The 14642-nt window shown below is 48.7% G+C and overlaps 1 protein-coding gene across 1 annotated transcript in view; it reads right to left on the bottom strand.

The window, feature by feature from the left end:
* LOC123763886 (uncharacterized) overlaps positions 1-14642 on the bottom strand; it is a 229387-nt gene that overhangs the window by 149248 nt on the left and 65497 nt on the right. The window contains exon 7 of the mRNA XM_069339791.1: positions 6177-6410. Coding sequence (XP_069195892.1) covers positions 6177-6410 — 234 coding nt within the window. The remainder of the gene's footprint in view (positions 1-6176; positions 6411-14642) is intronic.

The following is a 14642-nucleotide window of genomic DNA, read 5'->3' as shown; positions in this document are numbered from 1 at the left end:
ACCGACCAACCTGATCGTCATGGACAAACCCCAGGTGTGTCCCTCTGTGACAGATAACCCTATATTTGAGTATGTTTCAGCAAAGGTTCAAGAGAGTGATGAAGTTTCTCCTCCGGTTCTAGTGACCACCCGTGCACAAGCCGCACGACCACAGCCAGCTGACTCTACTGCTACCGCTGTCCCTCAAGACCCTCAGAAACTACCCCCGAATCTGACCAAGTTGGAGTTCCGTAAGTTACAGAGGGAAGATCTTACCTTGACACCATTATTTTTCCAGGCTGAGCACTCAACCCGACAGTATTCCTGGGTTCTTCCTAGAGAACGACTTGCTCTACCGCAGATATAGACCCAGTAAACTGAAGGAGGAGGACGAGTCGGGCCAACTGTTGAACAACTTGTGATTCCTGCCAGCCTGCGGCCCACTATTCTACATCTGGCCCACAGAGCACTCTCCCACTACAGGATTCAACAAGACTTACCATGGAATCCGTCAAGACTACTACTGGCCAGGTATGGTAAATAGCGTCAAACAGTACGTCAAACAGTGTCATACATGTCAGATGGCAGGTAAACCGAACATCTCTATTCCCAGAGCGCCACTGATTCCCATACAGGTGCCTGCGGAACCTTTCCACAGACTTATTATAGACTGTGTTGGTCCTTTACCTCGGACCAGTTCAGGTAACGCCTATATCTTAACCATCCTGTGTCCTACCACTAGATTCCCCATAGCGGTTCCAGTAAAGAACATTACGGCTGCTACGGTTGTGAAGCACTTATTGAAGATCTTCACCCAATATGGATTTCCCAGGGAGGTTCAGAGAAACTGTGGCACCAACTTCACCAGTGATCTCTTCAAAAGGACACTGGAGGAGTTCAACATCAAACAGGTATTGTCCAGCCCCTATCATCCTTCATCCTACTTCACAGGGTTCTCTTGAGCGTAGTCATCAGACTATTAAAGCACTCCTGAAAAAGTTTTGTAGTGAAACCTCTAAGGATTGGGATAAGCAAATAGATCTGATAATGCATATATATAGAAGTCTTCCCAATGAGTCTCTAGGAGTATCTCCTTATGAGATGTTCTACGGACGTAAGTGCCGTACTCCCCTCAAGGCTTTCAAAGACTCTCTACGTGATGCCACCTTCAGTGAGCATCAGAATGTGCCCCAGTTTCTTCAAAACCTTCAACACATTCTAGAGAGTCCACAGTTTTGCCCAAGATAATCTATTGAAAGCACAGGAGAGGATGAAGACTCATTACGACCAGACCAGCAAAGTAAGAAAATTTAAGCCGGGAGACTTTGTGCTTGCTTACTTCCCTATCCCAGGTTCTCCTTTACAAAACAGGTTTTCAGGACCCTACCGCATCAAGGAGTGCAGAAACAACCATAACTACGTTCTAGAGACTCCAGATAGGCGGCGGAAGACCCAGCTGTGCCACGTCAACCTCCTGAAGCTATATAACGGTACTCCTCCCACTGTCATGCTTAACTACTCTGCTTTTACAGAACCATACATCCACAGTGAGACCTTCCCTGCTTCTCCTCCCGAAAGCACTGACAAGGAGTCAGCGCTTTCTAATTCAGAAATCCTTAATGATCTTCCCAACTATTTTCAGGACAAACATAGTGCACCTCTCGTCAAGATCTTCAGAGAACATCAGTAGTTGTTCCGAGATGACCCCCAAGAGTGTAATGTTACCCAGCACGACATCCAACTGCTCCCCGACACCCGGCCGATTCGTCAACCCTTCTACCGAATCAGCCCTAGCAAGAAGGAAGTCATGCGTGCTGAGGTGCAGTACCTCTTGGATCATGGACTGGCTACACCTTGTGAGTCCCCCTGGGCCTCACCCTGTATCTTGGTGCCAAAACCCCAAGGTAAGGTGAGGTTATGCACTGACTATCGTAAGCTAAATAATGTGACTGTCAAGGATGCATACCCCTTGCCAAGGATAGATGACATTCTTGACGCCATTGGTAATGCCCAGTACTTGTCCCAAGTGGACTTGCTTAAGGGGTATTACCAAGTGTGCTTAACGGAGCGAGCCAAAGAAATATCTGCCTTTATCACTCCTTTTGGACTTTTCAGATATGAACGCCTTCCTTTCGGACTGTGTAATGCCCCGGCCACCTTTCAGAGAGCTGTCAACCGTGTCATCCAGGGCTTGGATAACACGTACGCCTATTTGGATGATATCGTCGTAGCATCCAACACCTGGAGTGAACATCTGCTCCAGCTGCGACGACTGTTCGCCAAGCTCCTGACAGCCGGCCTCACCATCAACCTGGGCAAGTCCACCCTCGCGAAAGGTAAAGTGCGTTATCTGGGTCATGTTATTGGGAGTGGCAGCCTAGCTCCGTTAAACTCACACACTCAAGCCATCCAACATTATCCACAGCCTACCACCAGGAAGCAGCTCCTGCGCTTCCTTGGTCTTGCCTCCTACTACCGTAGGTTTGTGAGATTATTTCAGTACAGTCGCCACACCTTTAATCCTATTAACCAGTCCCAAGCAACGGTATAAGTGGACCATGCAGCAAACCGTTGCTTTCGAACAACTCAAATTCCTCCTCTGTTCTAATCCCATTCTCGCCTCGCCAGATATCACCAAGCCTTTCGTCCTTCATGTCGACGCCAGTGGTACCGGCGTTGGTGGTGTCCTGATGCAGCAACGAGGCGAGGAGGTTCTACCTGTCAGCTACTACAGCTACAAATTGAAACCCCACCAGAGGAACTACAGCACTATTGAAAAGGAGCTACTATCCATCGTCCTGAATCTCCAACACTTCGCTCCGTACCTACAAGGTGCCAGGTCTACCACCATCTTCTCAGACCACAACCCTCTCCGCTTCTTACATCAAGCCCAATTCACTAACCAGCGTCTTCTACGATGGGCTTTATACCTACAAGATTTCAACCTGGAGATCCGCTATATCAAGGGTTCTGACAACATTATAGCCGATGCCCTCTCCAGAGTTTATGAAGTAGAAGCAACTCCACCTAGTACTCCACCACATAACGACGTACTTCTTCCAGAACCGCAGGCTTCGGGGGAGAGTTGTGACGATAATCTCTTTCAAGAGAGATTGAGCCTGCTCTTCCCTCCAAAGTACGTCACATCAACAGATAATATAGAAGATATATCCAACAAGTATCTCCAAAACGTTTTGCCCAGAGAGCAAAACGTATCCAGCACACCGGCACACCTGCTCGCCCCCGCCACCGTTAACCGGCAAACTGCTTGTCCATCGCCTGCCGGTCGCTGATTGGCTGGTGTCCAGTCGCACCTGCCCCACCACCCTTCGCCACTAGTTGATGTCTGGGCTGCAGCGACCCAGAGAAGGCAGAATATTCCAGTGCTCCTTGCAGGTGACACGTCTCATTGGTAGACTAAGCCTTGGCTTACGTGTACTAAGGGAGGTGGCAGCTCGAAGCCAATATTCCGGCACTATCATTATTATTTACTTTGCTATTACTCACTTGTCTTAACGTAACTTTTCATTTGCCAGTGATTATTCTTATTATTTTGTTTGTTGACTTATCTGTTACATTTTATGCTCAATTTTATTCATGTCTTGCTTTTCTAACGTAATTAAAATTTCATTGTTAAATTTACTTGTGTTTTGTGTGTCTTCCCATTACCTTACCACAGACGAAAGTTCCAGCTTTTCTCTTTTTTTTCTTTATGTGACGAGGCCATGCCCCTAGCTTTTGAAACAGCCGAACACCAACGCTTTACCGTCACAAGGGGCACTCGTATTCCAAGGTACTACTGTAATTATGTTGACAAACCTTTACTTTCAAAGAACACAAAGTAGCTGTCACAACTGCAAGAAAATTGACAAGTTGGATAACAAGAACCATTCAAACAAGAGATGCCACACTAATAATGATACTCAAGACACCAGTGCTCTCTAGGGTGGTAAACTCTTGCACAATGACAGCCCCTTTCAAAGCAGGATAAATTGCCGACTGTAGAGCATGCAAAGAGCCTATACTGCTAGAATCCACTCTATAAAACATCTAAATTAATGGGACCAATTGAAACATTTAAATCTGTATTCTCTAGAGCACAGGTGGGAGACATAATAATTTGCACATGGAAAATATTAGAGGGAGTGTTTCCAAACCTACACATGGAGATAACATCACATGAGACCAGATGGCATGGAAAGATGTGCAAGATAGCTCCATGGAAAAGCAGAGCTGCAATAGGTACACAGAGTGCAATAAAACAAGCCATTACTTACCTAAAAGCAAATAATTTCCAGTAACAGTAAATTAATATAGCCATGGTGTAAACACCCTAATCAATAAGGTGTGTACACATAAGGGGCATAACTGGCCGACTTCTAGCTGTGTTCGAGAGAGAACTCGATAACCATATCCAAAGGATACCTGATCAACCAGGTTGTGATTTATACCTCAGGTTGCAAGCAGCCACCTACAACCAGGCCTGGTTGACCATACCACCAACCAGGCTTGGTCAAAGACCGGACTGTGGAGACGTTAATCCTCGGAACCACCACAAACCGGGAGAATAGTGGGCTATGATGTTTTAATTTTATTCTCCCACAGGTGGGTACAGGAGCAAAAGACTTCTGACTTCTGACTCCTGCTAGCAGGCTTACAGCTTTCCCTTACCCTGAAAGCTTTCTACGAGTTAAAGGCTCAAGCAAAATAAAGATTCATTAAAAAATGGTCGAAGACAACACCAAGCATCAGTGGCTAGACACAAAGACTGTAACACCAAGCATCAGTGGCTAGACACAAAGACTGTAACACCAAGCATCAGTGGCTAGACACAAAGACTGTAACACCAAGCATCAGTGGCTAGACACAAAGACTGTAACACCAAGCATCAGTGGCTAGAAACAAAGACTGTAAAGAAACCTTGGAGATTAAATGAGAAATTAGCATAAAAGCCATGTATATACAATTCAGTATTAGGCCTTAGTTGAAAAGAACAGTGAAGTGTGAAAAACAAAAAGGGTTAAATAGGTAAATAAGACATCAAATTTAGGGTCAGCTAGTGCCTTGAATGCAAGTTATATTTGGTAAATACTAGTAGTTATATTTTGCAAAGAGGCAAGGATGAGAGCGTGGACATAGAGGCAGGTTGTCTGGGACAGGAGAAGGAGCAAGGATGAGAGCGTGGACATAGATGCAGGTTGTCTGGGGCAGGAGAAGGGGCAAGGATGGGAGCGTGGACATAGAGGCAGGTTGTCTGGGGCAGGAGAAGGGGCAAGGATGAGAGCATGGACATAGAGGCAGGTTGTCTGGGGCAGGAGAAGGGGCAAGGATGGGAGCGTGGACATAGAGGCAGGTTGTCTGGGGCAGGAGAAGGGGCAAGGATGGGAGCGTGGACATAGATGCAGGTTGTCTGGGGCAGGAGAAGGGGCAAGGATGGGAGCGTGGACATAGATGCAGGTTGTCTGGGGCAGGAGAAGGGGCAAGGATGGGAGCGTGGACATAGAGGCAGGTTGTCTGGGGCAGGAGACGGGGCAAGGATGGGAGCGTGGACATAGAGGCAGGTTGTCTGGGGCAGGAGAAGGGGCAAGGATGAGAGCGTGGACATAGAGGCAGGTTGTCTGGGGCAGGAGAAGGGGCAAGGATGGGAGCATGGACATAGAGGCAGGTTGTCTGGGGCAGGAGAAGGGGCAAGGATGGGAGCGTGGACATAGAGGCAGGTTGTCTGGGGCAGGAGAAGGGGCAAGGATGAGAGCGTGGACATAGGGGCAGGTTGTCTGGGGCAGGAGAAGGAGCAAGGATGAGAGCGTGGACATAGGGGCAGGTTGTCTGGGGCAGGAGAAGGAGCAAGGATGAGAGCGTGGACATAGGGGCAGGTTGTCTGGGGCAGGAGAAGGAGCAAGGATGAGAGCGTGGACATAGAGGCAGGTTGTCTGGGGCAGGAGAAGGGGCAAGGATGGGAGCGTGGACATAGGGGCAGGTTGTCTGGGGCAGGAGAAGGGGCAAGGATGGGAGCGTGGACATAGAGGCAGGTTGTCTGGGGCAGGAGAAGAGGCAAGGATGGGAGGGTGGACATAGGGGCAGGTTGTCTGGGGCAATAGAGGGTGTCCTGGAGATTGCCACTATGGAGGCATCAGGATGTCCCAAGGCTCTACAACATGTTGTGGTGTTGCAGAAAGCTCACACACTCAATTTCTTACCCATATTGAAGGAAGATGAGGCACAATCAGTTCTCAATGTTTGGCTACAAGACTGGGGTGAAGGGTTTGTGGCTTCAATGTATTTTACGATGTCATCAATGGTCTCCGCTTGAGGCTGATACAGCGAGGGTCTTGATTGGGGTTGAACATCAGCTGTGACTGCGCGTGTAGTAGAAGGGCCGAGAGGAAGAGTTGAGGACGTAACCTGTTTGTGGAGATGGAGCTCCAATGAACCTGCAAGAAATTATATGCATGAAAAAAAACAGCACTGAATGTAATGAAATGCCATTTTCTGGGCGAGACCCGTCGGCTCCCCGGAGCTATCTCAGGCTGATATGCTAATGTCAGACTTTGGCATCAGTCATGTGTATGGAGTTCTAAGGGCCTACCAGGGACCACGAGCCAAAACCTGGCCCCCTCAGAGGCAAGGGGAGCAATGGCCTATAGAAACCCCCGTGTGGTTGGAAGTATTCTATGTCTGCCATCGACCAAGTCAAGCATCCAGAAAGGTAAGCGTCGCAAAACAAACCCCCTATTATGGTTAAAATTGCTTCCAAAAGACACAGGCCCGACAGGGCCTAAGGACGTGAACAAGGCAACGAGCAGCCAGGACCCCGTTTGACTGCCAAAATCCCCACGCCCGAATATCTGCCAAAGACACAGTCCCAAGGAACGGTAGCAAGAGCCGCGAACTTGTGAACGTCACAGGCACGGGGAGAGACCGCAGGCTGGTCAGCCTTAATAACTCCGAGGACGACTCAGGAGACCCGCACCTGCGAACAGGGAAGAAGGGAAACCGGATCAACCCCAAGCGCGTCCACGAACACATAAGCCGTGGCGCGCCAAAAACGACGGAGAGCCGCAACCGGGCACAAACCACGATGCTCCCCCAACCACACCAACAAGGCATCAACAACCCAGGGACCCCTCCGAAAAGCAGCAGTCACATACTATGCCAGAAAAGAAGAAGGCGGCAGAGGAACAAAACGAACGCCCCGACCAAAGGAGCAGAAACCTCAGTGCTGGAGGAGAGCATGAAGCTCACCAAACCGACCCCCCCCCTCCCCGAGGCCAACACCAACAGGAAAAAGAGCCCCCGAGAAACAAGCCGGAACTAAAAGGGCCACAAGAACCGAGGAGAAAAGAGAGAGCACCCAGTCCCATGACCAGGATGGCTCAGATGGCGCATGAGCAGGCCGGAGGTGAACCAACGCACGAGACAGCGTGCGGAATGGCGCAGAAAGAACATCAACACCGAACGCAAGCGGCTCCTGCCAGCGCCACACAAAACGAGGCGACAGTATGCGACAAAATGACGGCCCTGAACTCACATAAGATAAGGGCAAGACCACGCCAACAAAACACCGCCACCTAAGAAGGGTCAGAAGGAAAAAAGAAGGACCGCCAAAATACCCCACACTGCCGCCAAGAAGAAGCACACGGGTGGGACACCAGCAACAAAGCCCCCCGACCACCAAGCAGAAGTCGAGACTCGAGGCAGAGTCGAATGAGCCGAGGAAGAGGCGGAGCCGCAGGAAGACCTTGGGTGCGACCACCAAGCAGGAGTGGTGGTCGCCACCAAGCAGGACTCCATACAAAAACCCGAGCCGGCAAAGAAGGAGACGGAACGTCTGCCAGTACCGAAAAACGTTCCCAGTGCCAGCGAGCCGCCAGGAGGGTGGAGACCAAGACCCCGACAGACTCCAGAGAAGGGACACTGTGAGAGACTGAAAATGCCAACAGGCCGGGAAAGCTAGGAACTAGAATCGAAACCTGGCAATAGGAGCCAAAAGGCACAAACAAAACACACAACGTGGAGGACAAAAGGAAGCTGAGGAACGAAGAAGACAGGCAGCAAACGGGAACAAAGGGACAGGACCAACACCAAAAGCTGCCAGGACAAGTCCAACACGCCACCGGGTGATCCAGAGGGGACAAGACCACCACAAGCAAAATCCTCAGAGGAATTGACAGGGGAGAGAAAAACAAGCCAAGGAACACAAGTGGCACTTGTAACGGGGGGGGGGGGGGGAGAGAAACATGGGGAGTGGAAAGCCCAAATGAGTCGTATAAAAGATAGAAGAAGCATACCAGTATCAGAGTAGGAAACAACAGGAATGTACGAGGAAGGGATGTGGCGGAGGCCAACCCCACATTCAGCATCAAGTGCAGATAAGAGAGCCCAGTAGGCCCCGGAACCTGTACAGAAATCGAATGACAGGCAAGGGGCGAGACGAAGAGCCAAAGCACATCCCAGCAAGCACAACAAGGTGAAGGACAACGAGGGAGTACAGAGAAGCCAATGAACATGGAGAAGCTAAGCCTGATACAGCAAGACCGGCAAGGAATGAGGGACCCAGATTCATGGGAACAAAGAACCCAAACAAGGAAGGCCTCAGGAAGAAGCACAGAAGGGTCCAACAGAAGACCACAACCATACTCCAACACGCAGCCGCAGTATCAAAACCGCAGCAAAACGTCACCACATTCCCAAAGGAATTGACAGAGTAGATAAAGATAAACAGTTTAATACTTATGGTACGCGAACAAGGGGACACAGGTGGAAACCAAGTACCAAATTGAGCCACCGAGACGTCAGAAAGAACTTGTACAGTGTCAGAGTAGTCAACAGATGGAAAGCAGTAAGTAGTGATGTGGTGGAGGCTGACTCCATACACAGTTTCAAATGTAGATATTATAGAGCCCAGCAGGCTCAAGAATCTGTACATCAGTTGACTGATAGTCGGGAGGCGGAACCAAAGAGCCAGAGCCCAACCCCCGCAAGCACAATCAGGCGAGTACAATTAGGTGAGTACATAACACCCTCAACACATAACAAGTACCACTCATCCGGCACCACCACCTGTGCACTTTGGAACAAGGTGGAGGTGAGGCCCCGAATTCAAGCACGGTTGGACATGCATAGGAGAGGGGCTGGATGAGCATAATCAAGAGCACCTCCTATGAGCCAAAAGGCCTCCCGCAGTCACCTGTGATCTGACGATTGAATCGGGTGGTTAGAAACAAGAGCTGCCACGGAAGGGCCAACAGCCTCTCTGCAGGCACCCCTGTATGTACAGTATGTCCTATGTTCTCATGCACGTATGTACTCCCATTCGTACCCCCCAAAAACGAAACAGCGCCTGGACGAAGGAGACACCAGACCGCACAAACTCACCTGCAGAACATATGTACGGAAGGGTCATGACAAATCCACGAGAATGGATTTGTCATGATTGTGGGCATCGTGCACCTGTAGCTAAGAAAACCGGGAGCACCGCCTGCAGAAGCAGGCCAGAGCCACTCATGCAGAAGAGGGGGGAGAGAGGCGAAGGAGGCGCCCCACCCCACCTAAAATAAAAACCCCGGCAACCTCCCCATAACTCTGGTTTCTCCTTCCCCATAGCGGCACTCCAGAACACCCCCAAGAGCAATGGGGCACGGACTGGAGAAAGAGAAGAACGAGAGACGAAGCAGGTGAGAGAAAATGGACGCAGAACACCAGCACTAGTGCACACCGTCCAGAACCAAAACAAACTCCCACGGCGCATGTGTAGGACATGAAGAAAAGTAGCCCAACGGGGTGTATCCCAAGTGATTCGCTTAAGCAAGCAGCCCAACGCATGGGAACATAAGCCAAAGAGGAATAAGCAACGACAAACAAAGCCGGCTCATGTAAGGAAAACCAATGAACCGAAGCGGAACCCAAGCAGGCTAACAGTAGCCCAATCAAGCCACAAGTAGCCCAACCCGGCATCCCGGACCAAGAGTATGGAAGGAAAACGAGCAGTGCCGAGACACAGCACAGAGAAGATACATGAACAAAAGAAAAAGACAGGGCCGAAAACCAAGAGGAAGCACGGAAGAGGACCAACGAGCCCTAGAAAGGACCGGAGGGAAGCCCCACCGAATGATGACATATGTTCCAATAATACTGGGAAGGAGCAAAAACCTTCCCAAACCCTTGAGAACACACAGAAGCAAGCACAAATGACGAAGGCATAGAAAGGCCCAGTCGCACCCGAGACCAAAAGTCATGCAGAACCCACAAGAAAACGGGAATATGATGAAGAAGTCCCGTCCCAAGAAAAAGGGGCGAATAACGGAGAAGAGCACCCACCGACAGGACAGAACCAACAAGCGTAAGGGATAAGGAACCGAGCCTGGGGAGGGGCCGACTCCTAACAACTCGTACGGAGAGTGGGGAAGGAAAAACCCCACTCCGTGCAACCGCAAGCCCCGCCAAGAAGGGTAGAAAAAAACCTTGGCGGGGTCCATCGGGGCCTGAGGCCCCCAAAGTCAGCCCCCCCCTCAGCCCCGGGAAACCACAAGGCAGGCCCCGGGGCCGAGCCGTACCCCCCAAAACCCCAACCTCACAAGAAAAAACCGGGGCAGCTGCGAACATACTAAGGAAGGGAGCCCACTGGCAGACTCTTACAACACGGCTGGAGGAACAGGCTCGAATGCCCCTGTTGCTACCCTGGAAGGGGAATTTCCCGAGACCAACCGAGTCTCAGAACCACGGAAGCCCCGCCCCGACCCCGAACCCACAGATGGTAAGGACGCGGAGGAAGGGGGGGGGGGGTGACCCGACAAGATCACCAACCAAAACGGAGCAGCCTCGGGGCTTCCGGGGAGCAAACAACCTAGTGCGTCGCCACTGAAACCCAACGTGCAATGCCCTGTGCTGCCTGCACCACACATGATCAGCGTATGACTGGGTAACCGAGTCACAAACAACCAACAAAACTCGCAGGACTCCGAGCCGAAGGTGTCACCGACCCCAACAGACAGCAGACGGAGGCAAAACAGTGAGTCACCCTGAGACGAGAGGACAGAGCAACCCTCTAACTCGCACAAAGCGAGGGGGAACTCCGGGGCCACATCCATTGGGCCCACGCTTCCCCTAGGGGTTTCCCAGGGTCCTGAGTGTTTACTATAAAAGGACTCGTGCCCAGGTAATCCCAGGCACGGTTATCTTACCTTGAGGTTATCTTCAGATGATTTCGGGGCTTTTTTAGTGTTCCCGCGGCCTGGTCCTCGACCAGGCCTCCACCCCCAGGAAGCAGCCCGTGTCAGCTGTCTAACACCCAGGTACCTATTTTACTGCTAGGTAACAGGGGCATAGGGTGAAAGAAACTCTGCCCATTGTTTCTCGCCGGCGCCTGGGATCGAACCTAGGACCACAGGATCACAAGTCCAGTGTGCTGTCCGCTCAGCCGACCGGCTCCCTACTGCTAACTGGCACCCAAATCTACCAAACAACTTTCTAAGAATTGAACCCCCGGGACGTGTACACTCATGGGGACCTAGCAGGAGGAACCACCTGGTTGATGGGGTTCTGGGAGTTCTTCTACTCCCCAAGCCCAGCCCGAGGCCAGGCTCGACTTGTGAGAGTCTGGTCCACCAGGCTGTTGCTTGGAGCGGCTTGCAGGGCCACGTACCTACCACAGCCCGGCTGATCCGGAACTTAAAACCATCCAGTTTTCTCTTGAAGATGTCCACGGTTGTTCCGGCAATATTTCTTATAGTCGCTGGGAGGACGTTGAACAACCGCGGACCTCTGATGTTTATACAGTGCTCTCTGATTGTGCCTATGGCACCTCTGCTCTTCACTGGTTCAATCTTGCATTTTCTTCCATATCGTTCACTCCAGTACGTTGTTATTTTACTGTGTAGATTTGGGACCTGACCCTCCAGTATTTTCCATGTGTACAGTATATTATTTGGTATCTCTCTCGTCTCCTTTCTAGAGAGTACATTTGGAGAGCTTTGAGATGATCCCAATAATTTAGGTATTTTATCTCGTCTATGCGTGCCGTATATGTTCTCTGTATTCCTTCTATTTCAGCAATCTCTCCTGCTCTGAAGGGGGAAGTGAGTACTGAGCAGTACTCGAGACGGGACAACACAAGTGACTTGAAGAGTACAACCATTGTGATGGGATCCCTGGATTTGAAAGTTCTCGTAATCCATCCGATCATTTTTCAGGTTGACGCGATATTTGCTTGGTTATGCTCCCTAAACGTTAGATCGTCGGACATCATTATTCCCAAATCCTTGACATGCTGTTTTTCTACTATGGGAAGATTTGATTGTGTTTTGTACCCTGTATTATGTTTCAGATCATCATTTTTGCCGTACCTGAGTACCTGAAATTTATCACTGTTAAACATCATGTTATTTTCTGCTGTCCAATCGAAAACTTTGTTGACATCTGCTTGTAGTTTTTCAATGTCTTCAGCAAAGGTAATTTTCATGCTGATTTTTGTGTCATCTGCAAAGGACGACACGAAGCTGTGATGTGTATTTTTGGCTATATCAGATATGAGAATAAGGAACAGTAGCGGTGCAAGGACTGTACCTTGAGGTACAGAGCTTTTAACATCGCTTGGACTCTATTTTATCTGATTGACTGTTACTCTTTGTGTTCTGTTCGACAGGAAATTGAGTATCCAGCGTCCTACTTTTCCAGTTATTCCCATTGACCTCATCTTGTGAGCTATCACCCCATGGTCACATTTGTCGAATGCCTTTGCAAAGTCTGTGTATACAACATATGCATTTTGCTTTTCTTCTAGGGCTTCTGTGATTTTGTCATAGTGGTTGAGTGACAGACAGGATCTTCCCGCTCTAAATCCGTTGTCCTGGTTTGTGCAATTCATTGTTTTCCATAAAACGAGAAATTTGATTCCTAATCACTCTTTCAAACACTTTTATTATGTGTGATGTTAGTGCAACTGGCCTATAATTTTTTGCCAAGGCTTTACTCCCCCCCCCCCTTGTGCAACGGAGCTATATCTGCAGATTTAAGTGCTGCTGGTATCTCCCCTGTATCCAGGCTCTTTCTCCATATTACGCTGAGTGCTCTCGCTACTGGTCCTTTACATTTCTTTATGAATATTGAATTCCATGAGTCAGGCCCAGAAGATGAGTGCATAGGCATATTGTCAATTTCTCTTTCAAAGTCTTCCGAGTTTGTGGTAATATCCGTTATATTATCTGCAGCTTGAATGTCATTCATAAAGAAGCTGTCTGGGTCATCAACTTTCATGTTGTTTATTGGTGTGCTACACATAGCCTCATACTGGCTTCTTAGAATTTCACTAATCTCTTTGTTGTCCTATGTGTACGTACCTTCATTTGTAATTAACGGTCCAATACTGGTCGAGGTTTTGGATTTTGATTTTGCGTGTGTGAAAAAATATTTAGGATTTTTCCTTATCTCTTGTATAGCTTTCTGTTCCAATTCCATTTCCTCAGACTCATATGATCGCTTCAACGTTTGCTTTATTTCTTCGATCTCCCTGCTTAGGCTTGTTTTCTTTGCTTGTGATAGTTGTGTCTGCCGATGCATTTCCGTTATTTTTTCCTTCTCCTGTACAGTCGTCTGCGTTCTCTTTTTAAGAGTGGTCCTCTTTCTGCCCCTCCTCACAGGTACGCGCTTCAAGCAGACCTTGTAAGCTTCAGCTGTCAGTTGAGCTATTCCCTGTAATTACCTAAGTGTAGTTACAGGATGAGAGCTATGCTCGTGGTGTCCCGTCTTCCCAGCACTCTTTGTCATATAACGCTTTGAAACTACTGACGGTCTTGGCTTCCACCACCTTCTCACTTAACTTGTTCCAACCGTCTACCACTCTACTTGCGAAGGTGAATTTTCTTATATTTCTTCGGCATCTGTGTTTAGCTAGTTTAAATCTATGACCCTTCAGTTCTGGGAGCCACTTAGTAGCATGTCTTTGCACCTTTTCCAGTTTGTTGATGTGCTTCTTAAGATATGGGCACCACACAACAACTGCATATTCTAGCTTTGGCCTAACAAAAGTCATGAACAATTTCTTTAGTATATCGCCATCCATGTATTTAAATGCAATTCTGAAGTTAGAAAGCATAGCATAGGCTCCTTGCACAATATTCTTTATGTGGTCCTCAGGTGATAGTTTTCTATCTAGAACCACCCCTAGATCTCTTTCTTTATCAGAATTCTTTAAAGATTTCTCACATAATATATAGGTTGTGTGGGGTCTATGTTCTCCTATTCCACATTCCATAACATGACATTTATTAACATTAAATTCCATTTGCCAACTGGTGCTCCATCTACTTATTTTGTCCAGGTCTTCTTGAAGGGCATGACAATCATCTAAATTTCTTATCCTTCCTATTATCTTAGCATCATCAGCAAACATGTTCATATAATTCTGTATACCAACTGGTAGATCATTTATGTACACAATAAACATCACTGGTGCAAGAACTGAACCCTGTGGTACTCCACTTGTGACATTTCTCTATTCCGATACATTGCCTCTGATTACTGCCCTCATTTTTCTATCAGTCAGAAAATTTTTAATCCATGGTAGAAGCTTACCTGTCACCCCTCCAATATTTTCCAGTTTCCAGAACAACCAACCTCTTATGTGGAACTCTGTCGAAAGCCTTTTTTAGGTCTGTGTGGGAGTTTTG

Source organism: Procambarus clarkii, chromosome 5, assembly GCF_040958095.1.
Source record: "Procambarus clarkii isolate CNS0578487 chromosome 5, FALCON_Pclarkii_2.0, whole genome shotgun sequence".
In the NCBI taxonomy this organism is placed as follows: domain Eukaryota; kingdom Metazoa; phylum Arthropoda; class Malacostraca; order Decapoda; family Cambaridae; genus Procambarus; species Procambarus clarkii.
Note: the sequence above shows the minus strand (reverse complement) of the source record. Positions and strands in the feature narration are given on the sequence as shown.